Below are 15,967 nucleotides of genomic sequence, written 5' to 3'. Positions count from 1 at the left end.
CCCCTTTCCCTCCTTTTTCCCCTTTTCTCCCCTTTTTCCCAATTTTTCCCATTTTCCACTTCTTTCCCCCCCATTTTCCCCCTTCCCCCCCTTTTTATCTTCCCTTTCACCCTTTCCCCCCCTTTTTCCCCCTGTTTTTCCCTTTTCCCCCTTCTTTTCCCCCACTCCTCCCCTGTCCCCCCTTTTTTCCCTTTTCTCCCTTTTTCATTCCCTTTTCCCCCTTTCCTCCCATTTTTCCATTTTCTCCTTATTTCCCTCATTTTTCTCCCCCTTTTCCCCCTTCCCCCCCTTTTCCCTTTTCTCCTTTTTTCTCCCCCCTTTTTTCTCCTTTTCTCCTTTTTTCTCTCCCCCTTTTTCCCCTTTTTTTCTCCCCCTTTTCCCTCTTCCCCCCCTTTTTCCTTTTCCCCCTTTTTTCTCCCCCCTTTTCCCCCTTTTTTCTCCCCCTTTTTTCCCTTTTCCCCCTTTTTTCTCCCCCCTTTTCCCCCTTTTCCCCCTTTTTTCTCCCCCTTTTCCCCCTTTTCCCCCTTTTTTCTCCCTCTTTTTTCCCTTTTCCCCCTTTTTCTCCCCCCTTTTCCCCCTTTTTTCTCCCCCCTTTTTCCCCTTTTTCCCCTTTTTTCTCCCCCTTTTTTCCCCTATTTTTCCTCCCCCCCATTTTTAACACAGGCTCAAACCAAGGCACTCATTAAACCCCTCTCAATTAAACCCCCCCCCAAAAAAATGAGATTTTTACAGGGCTCCTCCTCCCCGGGATCCCTTCCCATCCCTGCCACGGATTTCGGAGTGAAATTTCCTTTCCGCGCGGATTTTTCCCCGTGTCCCCCCCGTTTTTGGGGTGGAATAAATGACATTTGGAGGGAGGTTGATCGCTTCACTCAGAGGTGTCCAACCCGCCGCGCCTTCCCCGTGTTCCCTTACCCTAAATAGCTCCAAAAAGAAACTATTTTGACAGCCGGCGTTGAAAGAAGGGGAGTTTGGGCTTTTTTTTTTCTGTTTTTTTGGTGATTTATCTCTTTTTAACATGTGCGGGGACGTCCGCGGATATATACAGCCTCGCCAGAAATATAAATACACCTAGAAATAGAAATAGAAATATCTCCTGTATTTATCCACCCTTCGAGCCCCTGCAAATCCCAGCGCTGGGGGTTTGGGGGGGTGAAAAATTGGATTTTTTTAGGGGGTGGAAAGGGGATTTTTGGGCGAGCTGCGGCCGGGGCTGGCTTGTAACGCCCCCGAGCAGCCAGCAGAGCTCGCCTCGCACCAAGGTCACGGCCGGGCTGGGCCGAGGCGGCTCCGGGACCCCCCGGACCCACCCCAAAACCCCCCCCGCACCCTAAAAAAATATTTCTTAAAAACAGCAAAAAAATGAGAGTAATGTCCATAACGAAAGTCAAAATATGGGGGGAGTTGGCTGAGTGATAAAATTAAAATATCAGTACAATGATGTTATTTATCGTAATTAGTGTCAATACTGAAAGTCAAAATATTGGGCGAACTCGCTGAATAATAAAATGAAAACGGCGGTCAAAATATTATCATTTATGGTAATGAAAGCAATGTGAATAATTCAAGTAAAAATATCAGATCGAGGCGAATTCGCTGAATAAAGAAAGCAAAAATATCAGTAAAATATTGTTATTTATGGTAATAAAAGTAATACAAAGAACAGAAGTAAAAATATCAGCGTGAAGAGAATTCAGTGAGTGATAAAAATAAAAATATCGGGGTAAAGGTGTTTCACTTAATAATAAAAGTAAAAATATCGGAGCGAGGAGAATTCACTGAATAAAACCAGTAAAAATTCCCTGAATAATGGAAGTGAAAGCATCAGGGCCATGGAGTTATTTGTGTTTTATTACTCGCCAGTAAAAAAGAAATAACGCTATGAAATGTTAAGGGGATTTTTTTTTTTTGTCCCTTCCTGATATTTCAGATCAAAAACCGGAAGTGAAATCAGAAATATCTGATATTTCAGACCAAAAATTGGGAGAAATGAGAAATATCTGATATTTCAGATAGAAAATCGGAAAGGAAATCAGAAATATTTGATATTTCAGATAGAAAATCGGAAGGGAAATCAGAAATATCTGATATTTCAGATAGAAAATCGGAAGGGAAATCAGAAATATCTGATATTTCAGATAGAAAATCGGAAAGGAAATGAGAAATATTTGATATTTCAGATGGAAAATCGGAAAATAAATCAGAAATATCTGATATTTCAGATTAAAAAAGCGGAAGGGAGGGGAAAAAAATAAAGAAATAAAAAAAAGCAAAAACAGAGCTCCGCCACAGCCCAAGCTCCGATTCTTGCTCTCTCTGATGGGGAGGGGGACGCGGCCAAGAAAGGAGCATTATTAGCATTATTTCCCATTATTTCCCATTATTTCCCATTATTTCCCATTATTTCTTTCCCATTATTTCCCATTATTTCCCATTATTATTTCCCATTATTTCCCATTATTATTTCCCATTATTTCCCATTATTATTTCCCATTATTTCCCATTATTTCCCATTATTTCCCATTATTATTTCCCATTATTTCCCATTATTTCCCATTATTATTTCCCATTATTTCCCATTATTATTTCCCATTATTTCCCATTATTTCCCATTATTATTTCCCATTATTTCCCATTATTATTTCCCATTATTTCCCATAATTTCCCATTATTATTTCCCATTATTTCCCATTATTATTTCCTATTATTTCCCATTATTATTTCCCATAATTTCCCATTATTATTTCCTATTATTTCCCATTATTATTTCCCATTATTTCCCATTATTATTTCCCATTATTTCCCATTATTATTTCCCATTATTTCCCATTATTTATTTCCCTTTATTTCCCATTATTTCCCATTATTATTTCCTATTATTTCCCATTATTATTTCCCATAATTTCCCATTATTATTTCCCATAATTTCCCATTATTATTTCCCATTATTTCCCATTTTTCCCCATTTTTTGGCCCTGCTTTGCCCCTTTCCTGGGCTGCCGAGGCCCCGCCGCTCCTGGGGCTCCCGGGCCCGAGCGCAGCCCCGGGGTCAGGACCGGGAGGGTCAAAAGTTTACCGGGAGGGAGCGGCCGGGCAGGACCCGAGCGCTGGGAACGGGAAGGGAGAGAGAGAGAAAGGGCAGCGGGAGAGGCGGGGGGAAGTCTGCGGGGAGGTTCGGGAGCTGCAGGGGAAAAATTTGGGGTAAAAGGTGGGATTTGGGTGGGAAATTGGGGGAAAAAATGAGTTAAAAATGATAAAAATTGAATTTAAAATTTGAAATATATATATATATATAATTTAAACATAAAAATATAAATGCAAATGAAAAATAAAATGAAAAATAAAAATAAAAATAAAATTAAAAATAAAATAAAAATAAAAATAAAAATAAAAATAAAAATAAAAATAAAAATAAAAATAAAAATAAAAATAAAAATAAAAATAAAATTAAAAATAAAAATAAAAATAAAAATAAAAATAAAAATAAAAATAAAAATAAAAATAAAAATAAAATAAAATTAAAATTAAAATTAAAATTTAATGTAAAAATAAAATGAAAAATAAAATTAAAATTAAAAATAAACACGAAATTAAAATGTAAAATAAAATTAAAAAATTAAAATATAAATGACATGTAAAAATAAAAATAACAAAAAATACAGATAAAATCTAAAAATAAAAAGAATAATAATAAAAAAGTAATGAAAAAAAATCTAAAAAATTAAAAAACCCCAGATCGGTTCAGGTCTCTCCCGCGAGGAAATGTAATTTTTGAGATAAGCCCCGAAACGCCGTTTGGGCTGGAATGAGCAGAATCTCAGGGAAATGCATTTATTAAATCCAATTACACCGAGGTCCCTCTAGGATATTAACGCGAGCAGTTAAAAAATAATTTTCATTCCGGCGTCAATTTTGTTTGGAGAGGGTTTAAATTATCCGAGGGGAAAAAAAAAAAAGAGAGAAAAAAAAAAGAAAAATCTGCCGGGGTTGGTGCAAATCTGCGCGAACATCGCGCCTTGGAAACCTCCAAAGGCCGGGCCGGAATTCCAAACCAGGAATAAAAGAATTGGGAAAAAACCCCAAAAAATTGGGGGAAAAAACCCCAAAAAAAGAAGATTTCTTCTCTCGCCCACCTTGCCGTGGGAAACCCGCGGCGCTGATTTATGGGCGGCACCGAGGGGCTGAGAAATTCCATTTATTGCCACGTTTAAAGGCGCGGGGTTGAAGCGCCCGCTCTGATTTTATTTAATTGTATTTTTCTTTTCTGATTGTTTTATTTCGCAGCCGGAATTGGGCTGAGGTGGTTTTTATTCCTGGCCCCGCTCCGCCCGCCGCAGCAGTTTAATGAACTGAGATAATAAATATTTCCCTTGGCGTCCCAAAGTTATTTTTGCGCTGCCAGACTTCGAAAGCCTCCAAACTCTTAAATATTATTTGCACTGGGACCGGGGGAAGATCTTTTCAATCGCTCCTTAAGCAAACACTCGGAGCGAGGCGAACCCTCCTGGAAAAAAACGGAATTTAAAAAAAAAATAGATTTTTTTTAATCCCTGCCAATTTTCTCTTTCTTAAAAACAGCTTTATTTTTTATGGTATTTATTTTTAGGTTTATATTTTTATTTAGGTGTTTTATTTTAATTTTTTTCCCCTCCTGGCTGCCGGCTTTTAAACATTTCCAGGGATTAAATCCCCCTACCGAGGCTCATTTTTTTCCCCTCGGGAGCGAACGAAGGGCGAATATTAGAGCCCTGGGAAAGGCGCTCTGGAAAATCCATTTGCTTTCCCCGCGCGGGCTCGGAGGTGAAAAAATCCGGGAGAAACGTTTTGTTTCGCCTGATAAGGCGAGATTGAATTAATTGCCGTGAATTTGCTGGGTATTTCTGGGAGCTGGGGGCGATCCATCTCCGGCCCGGTAATTGCTGCCCTGCTCTGCGCCCCGCGCTCCCCTGCGCGCTCCGCCGCGCAGGTAACGCCCGATAAACCCGTTTGTCCTCGGCACACCAAAACGAGCAGGTAGCAATAAAAAAAAAACCCAAAAAAGCGGAATATTGGTGGCTGCGTTCGGGGGGGGGGGAGCTGTGCCCGGCGATGTTTAAATTTCAATTTCGGGCCGCGAGGGGAGGGCAGGGCAGGGCGGGGAGGGGAGAGGAAATTAAAGTGATCATTTTCAAGGATATTTTTAATTTATCTCCCTCCCGCGCGGGGTCAGGCTTTTTCTGCCGTTTCTGGTTCGTTTTTTTTTTTTTTTTTTTTTTTTTGCCCCTATTATCGGGGTTTTTTTCCGCCCGACAATCGATTGAATACGCTTTTTAATCGCGATTTACGTCGCCGATCGCCCTTTAGGGCCGTGTCGGAGCTGGTGGTCAAAGCGGGGCTCAAAAGGGAATTCCCGCAGGGACGCGGAGCCCGGCCCTGCCCGCAGCTCCTCGCGTGCCAAAATGTTCCCTTCACCCAAATATTGCATTTTTGGGGGCGTTCTGATGGGTTTGGAGCGGGCCGGGGGTGAAATCGGAATTTCCCCCTCGCAAAGCAGGTGTGGGCTCATCGCCACCTCTCCCTGATCCACCTCAGAGGCGCCGCGAGGTTTTTTATTTATTTAAATTCTGCCCTGGAGAAACCCCTCCGACCTCCAGTGGGAGAAATCCCACTCGAATTAAAAAAAAAAAAATAAAATTAAAATTAAAACCCCCAAAAGCTTTGGCGTTTCTGAAGCGCTGAGGGGGGTGAAAGGGAAAAATAAAGAAAATTTTAAAAATAAAATCTCCATCTTTGGAGAGGGAAAAGATCGGAGCGGGGAAAACACCTCGGGGCTGGAAAAGGAAAAAAAAAACAGAAAAAAAATTCAAAATTCGGGGTGAAGCGCGGGTCAGGCGGCGGACACGCCTCGCTGTTTAACAAAGACTGCCAAAGTATGAGATTAATACCAAAAGTTGCGCCTTTCCCAGCCCGAAACGCGCCGGGGCCTCCGGAGCCGCCGCGGCCCCGCCGGGACAATGCGGGGGAGGGGCCGCGCCGGACCCCCAAACAACCCCGAAACCCCGAAAAATGCAGAGAAAAGAGAGGAGGAGGGAGGGAAAGGAGGGAAAGGAGGGAAATGAAATGAGGGAAAGGAGGGAAATGAGGGGTTGGGATGGGAAAGGGCAGCGCGGGCAGGGGAGGGGGCCACGCGGGGCTCGGGGGGGATTTTTGGGGTTTTTTGGAGGATTTCGCCCCCAAAACCTCCTCAAGTTTTTTGCGGGAGAGGCTTAAACCCCCCCCGGGGATTCCAGCGAGGAGGAGGAGCCGCGAGGAGCCGAGGTAGGAGCGCGGCGGGCCGGGGGCTCCCGACCCCGGGCTGGGGTCCCGGCAGCGCTGGGGGACCCCCGAGCCCCCGGGAGGCTGGGGAGGAATTTGGGGATCCCCTCCTAAAAAAGCACAGCGCTGCCAGAGCTGGCTTTGAAATTGGGGAATAAAAAAACAACAACCAAAAAACCCAAAAAAATAAAAATTCCGTGAGAAACTTTCCAAGGTGAGGGGAGGGGGGGGGGGGGGGGTTGGAAATTTGGGATCGGAGGCGGCCAAAAAGGAGATTTCTTGGAGGTGTGGTGGGGGAAATGGGTTCTGGCAGACGCTAGGGGTGCTGGTTGGCAAAGGCCGGCCCTCGGTGTCACCGCCGAGCGGAAAAAAAACCGATTTTTTTTTTTTTTAAAGGGATGTGGGAGGGGGTTAAAAATAGAGAATAAGGCCTGGTTATTGCTAGTGCTGGGCGGGAGAAAATGGAATAAAAGAAATCGGTGAGGAGGGGTCGGGAAGGAGGAATAAAATCTCAAAGAGATAAAGAGGGGATTAACAAGAAATTAAAAATAAAAGGGGCTGCGATGGGACCGGTTCTGTTGTTTTGTGGCGTTGTTGGTTTGGCTCCTCACTGGCCGGGCAGGTTTTAGAGGAAAAGGTGAATTTTGAGGCGCTGCTGCTGCGGGAGGTGGGAAATTCTGCTCGGTGCAAAGAGATTTCTCTGCTTCTGCTGAAAATTCGGGTTTTTTCAAGGGGTCTGAAATGATTTTGGGGTTTGTTCGATGCCTTTGGTTCGTTCTTAAAGCGCCGCTTGGGTATTCTGGGTTTAGCCGGGAGCTTTTAGCAGGAAAAGCGATTATTCACCTGAAAGTACCTGAAAAATCCAGACTGGATTTCGGGGGTTTCATTGGCCAGAAATCTTAATTATTTTTTTTAAGGGAAAATGCGGGAGTTCTTGGAATCCGCCGAATCTATTGACAGGAATTGTAAACGTAGCTTTTCCCTGATGCCCTCTCTGCTGCGGCATTTAAATGCAATTAATTCGGGAGATACTTGACCTGAAAATGTTCTGCCTTTTGAAACACACCAAAAAATTAAAAAAAAAAAAAAAGAAAGAAAGAAAAGAAAGGGGGCTGCTCTGCTTTGAATCTCTTGGGCAACTGTAATTTTAAACGAAATCTCAACATGATGCTACCCTCATTAGTTCCGAATGAAGGTTCATTACCTAGACAGGATGAATATTTTATTGCTTTATATCCCTTTTTTCGGAAATGAAACGCCTTTGATCTTTTTCTCGGGTTGTAAAAAGAATTGCCTGTCATTAAAAAAAAACCTGTCGTCCCATCTGCCTTTACATTCTGTATTTCTTTTCATCTGTTTCTTTCTCTCTTTTTTTTTTTCTTTTTTTTTTCTTTTTTTTTCCCTTTTTTTTATCATTTCCCCGCACACGCGCGGCTAAACCCAAACCTTGGGTGACCTCCCAGAACGAAAAATGGATGAAATCTTTGCGCTGCCCACCAGAAAACCGTGACGAGACTTCCAGGGCGGGGTGGGGACGGAGCTTGGGGGATTTCTCTTTTAAAAGGCGGATTTTTGGGGCCGCGTCTCGTTGCGCGCCTGCACCTCCACTTCCACCCCAGGAACTGATTTTTTCACCCCAAAATAACGCCCAAGGTGTGGGGAGGAAGGTGGGAAAATCCCGATTTTGCTCTCTTTGCGCTCTGCAGCCTCGCTGCGTTAATGAATCGCCTTTCCCCCGCAGCAGCGAATTTTCCCGAGGCGCAGCCCCGATTTGCCAAAAGCCCCAGATTTTGCCCCAGAAGAGAATGGTGGCGGTAGGAGAAGATGTGAGACCGAGGAGGACGCAACTGTCTTCTATATGTACCCTGTAGATCCGAATTTGTGTAGAGGAAGTTGGGTCACAAATTCGTATCTAGGGGAATATGTAGTTGACACAAACACTACAAACCCGGGAGTTCCCCCCCAAAAAAAACCCCAAAAACTCAAAAAGCAGAAGGGTGGAAAGGGGAGTTTAACCAGAAAAGCGCTTTAGGGCTCCAAAGAAACCCTTTGGGTTTGACCTCAGCTCAACTCCGGCGCTGCTGCGATAAAACTTTACGGGCTCGGAGATAGCAGCGGGGGGATTTGGGCTGGGGGGGTTTGGGGATTTGGGGAGGGGTCGCGGGCGTTCTCGCTGCCGTTTCAGAGCGGGGCTGGGCTGTCATTGGTGCGGGCTGGGCGCTGACACCGATTAAGGAATAAATAACACCGATTAAGGAATAAATAACAATTCTTGGCCGCTCTCCGCGGCCGCGGGCGCGTTTGGGGTCTGCCGCAGGAATTGGGGGTTTCGGGGGGGTTTGCAGGGCTCGCCGAGCCCCCTAAAGCGCCTCCACTGCCAGAAGGGCGAGCCGAAGCCGCGGCAGGGCTCGGGCTAATTGCCTTTTGTAATTGCTCATCAAGAGCGGGGCCCCGGCTCCTCCCGCGGCCGGAGGGGGCTCGGGGGTCCCCGCACCCCGAATTAGCTGATGGATTCCTTATCGACCCCCGGCAGCCCCATCCATCTCTGCCAGGCTCCCGCATCTCCTGCGGCCCCGCTCGGGGGGTGGCGACCCCGGCTCGGGGGGTGGCGACCCCGGCTCGGGGGGTGGCGACCGCGGCTCAGCTGCGCTGGCCCGGGCGGGGGGGGGGCAGCGCCCGAGACCCCCCCGAACCCCCTGGAAAAGCATTTTTACCTCGCCTTCTAATTATTGCCTTTCCGGGGGGGTCCCGAGCCCAGGACACACCCCCGGGGGGGGTGGGCCAGCCGGGGCTGTCGCTGCTCGCCCCGGGGCGCTGGCCAGCCCGGAGGGGCCCGAGGCGGCCCGAGGTGGCCGGAGGGCAGCGGACCCCCCCGGCCGCCTCCCCGGGGATGCCGGGGGGCCCCGGGAGAGCCCGGGCTGGGCAGGTTTCCTTATCCGGGGCTCGCCGTGGCCCTCGCCATTGGCCCGCGCTGTCACATGGACCCAACTTTGTTCACTTGACAGTAAGTAGGAGGGCTCCGCCAAACAGGAAAACGAGGAAAGGGAGGCGGGGGGGTGGGGGGCACAGGAATAAATTTTAAGGAGAGAAAGAGACAGAGGGAGAGAGGGAGATACATATATATATCTATATCTATATATATAATTTGTTTTTTCCCCCCGCGTGCGTGCGATTCTAAGCAATTAATGGCCATGAGCTCGTTTTTGATCAACTCCAACTATGTGGACCCCAAGTTCCCACCCTGTGAAGAATATTCCCACAGCGATTACCTTCCCAATCACTCGCCGGAATATTACGGCAGCCAGAGGCACCGGGAGAGCTCTTTCCAGCATGAGGCGATGTACGAGGCGCGGGCAGCCTGCAAGGAGCAGCTCTACCCGCCGTGCCGGGGCTCGGGCCAGCCCTGCGCTCCGCCGCCGGGCCCCCCCAGCCCGCCCCCGGCCGGGCCGGGCCCCGCGGGCCCGCGCGGGGAGCCCGTGGTTTACCCCTGGATGAAAAAAGTCCATGTAAGCACGGGTAAGTGAAAGGGGGGCAGGAAAAAAGGGGCTTTATAGTTGGAGTAGCACCTCGGAGTCTCGGGGAGATCGCGGCGCGGCGCTTGTAAAAGGAGCGCCCGGCGGAGATTTACGAGCGCCCGTTTGCAGAGCGCTATAATTACATCCTCCATAAATTTTTATTGCTCTGCTTGGCCATGTGCCTTTGAAGTCTCTGTTACCATCCTCCTCCAGTTTCTTGCAGGCTACTTTTCTTTTTTTTTTTTTTTTTTTTACTTTTTTTTTTACGGCTGTTGAATCTTCCTAAGTGAAGTTTTATGTTTTGGTAATTTGTATTTAAGTAGCGGATTGAGTAAAGTTTTATTATTTTCCCCTCCCCTGCCCTCTTTTTTTTTTTTCCCTTCCCTTTTTTTTCCCTTCCCTTTTTTTTCCCCCTCCCTTTTTTTTTCCTCCCTTTTTTTTCCTCCCTTTTTTCCCTCCCTTTTTTTTCCTCCCTTTTTCTTTTCCCTCCTTCTTTTTCCTTCTTTTTTTCTATTTTTTTTTTTTAAAGTGAGACCTTTACCAACCCGCAGCTCCCGCGCTCGCGTTTTCCAGCGCGCAGGGGGAACTTTTGTGGATAATGAATTCCGCGCTGCCCCGGCAGAGCTGCGAGTGCTCAAATGCGAATTTCCCCTGGCTCGGGGCTCGGGGAGCGCGTCCGGGGCCTCAGCAAACCCTCGGTCAGGAACCCTCGTCCGGGAGGTGGAGATTTGCACCTCGCTGCTGGGGGCGTTTGTAGAACCTTTCCCTTTTTATTTATTTCTTTTTAAAAGCAAATCCCACCTTCCAAAGAATTTGTGGCACTTTTATTCTTCTTTTTTTTTTTTTTTTTTTTTTTTGTGTGTGTGATTTTTTGAGTGGGGAAAGAACCCATTAAAGGATCAGCTCGGTAATTCTGCTTTTCTTCCCCCCTCCCCCTTTTAAAAATTTGTTTTCCCCTTATATTTTTCCCTTTTTTGTGTGTGTTTTCACATCGCTTTCTCCCTTTTTTTGTGTGTTTTTGCACTTCCTCCCTTTTTGTGTTTTCACATCTTTTTTTTTGTGTGTTTTCACATTTTCCTCCATTTCTTGTGCGCTTTACACATCTTTTTTTCCTTTTCTTTTGTGTTTTTTCACATTTTCTCCCCCTTTTATTCCTGGTGCTTTCACATCTCCCCCCTCTCCCTCCCCTTTTTTTTTGTGTGTGTTTCCACATATTTCCCCCTTTTTCTTTTGTTTATTTCCACATTTCCCCCCACTTTCTTTGGAATTTCCAAATATCCCCCCCCTTTTTGTGTGTATGTCTGTGTTTGTGTATTTTCACATCTTCTCCCCCCTTTTTTTGTATTTTCACGTATTCCCCCCCTTTTTTTATTTCCACATACCCCCCCATTTTTTAACATTTTCACCTATTTTCCCCCTTTTTTAATATTTTCACATTTTTCCTCCATTTTTAAAAATATTTTCACATCTTCCCCCCATTTTTCTGTATTTCCACATATTTTCCCCTCATTATTTTGTACGTTCAACTATATCCATCCCCCCCATTTTGAAAATATTTTCACACCTTTCCCCCCATTTTTTCTGTATTTTCACCTATTCCCCCCCCATTTTTTCTGTATTTCCACATATTCCCCCCCTTTTTTTTTTTTGCATTTTCACCTATTTTTCCCCTCATTATTTTGCATTTTCACCTATTTTTCCCCCTCATTATTTTGTATTTTCACCTATTTCCCTCCCCATTTTTTAAATATTTCCCCCCCATTTTTCTGTATTTCCACATATTTCCCCCTCATTATTTTGCATTTTCACCTATTTTTCCCTCATTATTTTGCATTTCCACCAATTTTTCCCCCTCATTATTTTGCATTTCCACCAATTTCCCTCCCAATTTTTAAAATATTTCCCCCCCCATTTTTCTGTATTTCCACATTTCCCCCTCATTATTTTGCATTTTCACCTATTTTTCCCTCATTATTTTGCATTTCCACCAATTTTTCCCCCTCATTATTTTGCATTTCCACCAATTTCCCTCCCCATTTTTAAAATATTTCCCCCCCCATTTTTCTGTATTTCCACATTTCCCCCTCATTATTTTGCATTTTCACCTATTTTTCCCTCATTATTTTGCATTTCCACCAATTTTTCCCCCTCATTATTTTGCATTTCCACCAATTTCCCTCCCCATTTTTAAAATATTTCCCCCCCCATTTTTCTGTATTTCCACATTTCCCCCTCATTATTTTGCATTTTCACCTATTTTTCCCCCTCATTATTTTGTATTTTCACCTATTTCCCTCCCCATTTTTTAAATATTCCCCCCCCCATTTTTTCTGTATTTCCACATTTCCCCCTCATTATTTTGCATTTTCACCTATTTTTCCCTCATTATTTTGCATTTTCCCCTATTTCTCCCCCAATTTTTTTCATATTTTCACCTATTTCCCCCCGTTTTTTCCCCCCCCCGTCCCTTGTGCCCCCAGTGAGCCCCGGTTTCTGCGGCGGCGAGGCGAAGCGCTCGCGCACGGCGTACACACGGCAGCAGGTGCTGGAGCTGGAGAAGGAGTTCCACTACAACCGCTACCTGACGCGGCGGCGGCGCGTGGAGATCGCGCACGCGCTCAGCCTCAGCGAGCGCCAGATCAAGATCTGGTTCCAGAACCGCCGCATGAAGTGGAAGAAGGATCACAAACTGCCCAACACCAAGATCAGGTCCGGCTCCTCCTCCGGCGCCCTGCAGGCCCCGCAAGGAGGAGGATCCCAAAGGCAGATCCCGCAGGGAGGAGCCCAAAGCCAGATCCTACAGGGAGGAGGAGCCCAAACTCAGATCCCGCAAGGAGGGCCCCAAAGGCAGATCCCGCAAGGATCCCAAAGTCAAATCCCGCAAGGATCCCAAAGTCAAATCCCACAAGGATCCCAAAGTCGATCCCACGGACCGGCCGCCGCCCTATAACCGCCCCGCTGGATGCGTGTTTGGGGTGTGAACTCGTGCGAGTGCAGACAGGGAAATGGGATAATTTTAATTTCTGTCGTTTTTTTAATGATTGTTTGAAGCGCGGGGAAAGGCAGGGCTGCTCTTCATTGCCCAACACCGAGACCAGGTCAGGTCCTCCTGATCCCTGGGGATCCCTCAGGGAGGATCCCAAAGGCAGATCCCACAGGGAGGAGGAGCCCAAAGCCAGATCCTACAGGGAGGAGGAGCCCAAACTCAAATCCCACAAGAAGGAGGAGCCAAAATTCACATCCCGCAAGGAGGGCCCCAAAGTCAAATCCCGCAAGGATCCCAAAGTCAAATCCCACAAGGATCCCAAAGTCGATCCCACGGACCGGCCGCCGCCCTATAACCGCCCCTCTGGATGCGTGTTTGGGGTGTGAACTCGTGCGAGTGCAGACAGGGAAACGGGATAATTTTAATTTCTGTCGTTTTTTTAATGATTGTTTGAACCGCGGGGAAAGGCGGGGCTGCTCTTCATTGCCCAACACCGAGACCAGGTCGGGTCCTCCTGATCCCTGGGGATCCCTCAGGGAGGATCCCAAAGGCAGATCCCACAAGGATCCCAAAGGCAGATCCTACAGGGAGGAGGATCCCAAAGCCAAACCCTGCAAGGGGGATCCCAAACTCAAATCCCACAAGGAGGAGGATCCCAAAGGCAGATCCCACAAGGATCCCAAAGGCAGATCCCTCAAGGAGGAGGATCCCAAAGGCAGATCCTACAGGGAGGAGGATCCCAACCACAGATCCTGCAGGGACCATCCCAAACACAAATCCCACAAGGAGGAGGATCCCAAATGCAGATTCCACAGGGAAGATCCCAAATGCAGATTCCACAGGGAGGAGGATCCCAATCACAGATCCCTCAAGGAAGATTCCAACCACAGATCCTGCAGGGAGGATCCCAAACACAAATCCCACAAGGAGGAGGATCTTGAAAGCAGATCCCAAAAGGAGGATCCCAAACTTGATCCTACAAGGAGGAGGATCCCATCTGCAGATCCCACAGGGAGGAGGATCCCAACCACAGATACCTCAAGGAGGATCCCAAACGCAGATCCCACAAGGATCCAAAACTCAAATCCCACAAGGAGGAGGATCCTGAAAGCTGATCCCAAAAGGAGGATCCCAAACCCAGATCCCACAAGGATCCCAAACTCGATCCCACGGACGGGCCGCCGCCCCATAACCGCCCCGCTGGATGTGTGCGCATGTTTGGGGTGTGAACTCGTGCGAGTGCAGAGAAGGAAACACACAATAATTTTAATTTTTATCATTTTTTACACTGACTCCAACGGCGGGGACAGACAGGGTGCTCATTATTTATGGCTAATAAGTTGAAGGTTTATTTTTATTTTAACTATGGGGACATGCGGGTGCTGTTTATTTCCACCAATAATTTGAATTTTGGTCATTTTTACACCAATTTTAACCTGGGGGACAGGCGGATGCTGTTTATTTCCACCAATAATTTGAATTTTGGTCATTTTAATGCCAATTTTAACCTGGGGAACAGGCGGGTGCTGTTTATTTCCACCAATAATTTGAATTTTGGTCATTTTTACACCAATTTGAATGGCGAGGACAGGCGGGTGCTGTTTATTTCCACCAATAATTTGAATTTTGGTCATTTTTACACCAATTTGAATGGTGAGGACAGGCGGGTGCTGTTTCTTTCCACCAATAATTTGAATTTTATCATTTTTACGCCAATTTTAACCATGGGGACATGCGGGTGCTGTTTATTTCCACCAATAATTTGAATTTTGGTCATTTTTACACCAATTTTAACCTGGGGGACAGGCGGGTGCTGTTTATTTCCACCAATAATTTGAATTTTGGTCATTTTTACACCAATTTGAATGGCGAGGACAGGCGGGTGCTGTTTATTTCCACCAATAATTTGAATTTTGGTCATTTTAATGCCAATATTAACCTGGGGAACAGGCGGGTGCTGTTTCTTTCCACCAATAATTTGAATTTTGGTCATTTTCGCACCGATTCCAACGGCGGGGCCGGGCTGCTTGTGGTGGGGCCAGCTGAGCACAAAGCCGGGGCAGCTCCGGGAAGAGGAGGCTGCAGAAGGATTTTTTTTTTGGCGATTTGGCTGAGATGGATCCTTGTTTCATCTTTAATCACGCCGAGCTCGGCCCCATTTGTCATGTTTACTCTCCGTACAAAGGACGGACCTTATGTCTGCTATTACCCCGACAGCCGCCGCGCTTTAATAAATGAGCCTCGGCTTCTCCCCACCAACTGCAGCTTCTCCACCACCCCTTTTTGCTTTTTTCTCCTCCTTTTTTTCTTTTTTTTCTCCTTTTTTTTCCTTTTTTTTATCCTCCTTTTTTTCTTTTTATTCTTCTTTTTTTTCCCCCTCCTTTTTTCCCGTTTTATTTTTTTCTTTCCTTTATTTTTCATTATTTTTCTTGGTTAATTTTCTTTTTTTTTCCTCTTATTTTCTCCCTTTTCCCCCCTCTTCTTAAAAATCTTCCTTTCCATTTTCCCCTTCTTTTTCCTTTTTTTCTTTGTTTTTCTTTGTGTTTTTTCCACTTTTTTCCTCTTTAAAAATTTTTCTTTATAAATTTTCTTCCCCTTCCTTCTTCCCCTCTTCCCTTTCCCCTCTTTCTTTTTCTTTTTTTTTTAATTTTCCCTTTTTTGTCTTTGTTTTTCTTTCTTAATTTTCCTTTTTTTTCTATCTTTTTTCTCCTTTTTTCCCCCCTTTTCCCCTTTTTTCTCCTTTTTTCCATTTTCTTTATCAATTTCCTCCCCTCTCCTCCTTCCCCTCCTCTCTTTTTTCCCAATCCCGAAGTTTCTGCTCCGTTGTCCCAAAGAGCTGCAATTGGAGAGACAAAATAAAAAATCCAAAAAACGACCAAAACTCAACAAAAAACCCCAAAACCTCCCCCGGGGAGTTGGGAACTTCGTGAAACCGGAGAGAAAAATTAAAAAAAAAAAAAGAAAATTGGGTGAAGGAGGTGCTGGACAAACAAATGAAGAGAATGGAGCGGGGTCAGCGCCTTTTTTGGGGTTTTTGGGTTTCTTTTGAAACCCAGCAGGGTCATTGTGAGTGGGGGGGGTGGGGGGGACTGGGATGAACTGGGATGAACTGGGAGCGCCCCCAGAGCTCCTCCCTGCCCCGATCTGGGGCGGAAAATGTGAATTTCGGGCC

The 15,967-nt window shown here is 45.8% G+C and overlaps 1 protein-coding gene across 1 annotated transcript; it reads left to right on the top strand.

Annotated features, from left to right (window-relative positions):
• Positions 1-9,257: 9,257 nt before the first annotated feature.
• HOXB4 (homeobox B4) lies at positions 9,258-15,727 on the top strand. Its single transcript, XM_064400106.1, is given in 4 exon segments — positions 9,258-9,276; positions 9,279-9,298; positions 9,474-9,810; positions 12,290-15,727. Coding segments are annotated over 4 exon segments (831 nt in total). The 5' UTR covers positions 9,258-9,272; the 3' UTR covers positions 12,760-15,727.
• The last annotated feature ends 240 nt before the right edge of the window (positions 15,728-15,967 follow it).

The sequence above is a fragment of the Passer domesticus genome, chromosome 27, assembly GCF_036417665.1.
Source record: "Passer domesticus isolate bPasDom1 chromosome 27, bPasDom1.hap1, whole genome shotgun sequence".
Taxonomy (NCBI): Eukaryota; Metazoa; Chordata; class Aves; order Passeriformes; family Passeridae; genus Passer; species Passer domesticus.
Note: the sequence above shows the minus strand (reverse complement) of the source record. Positions and strands in the feature narration are given on the sequence as shown.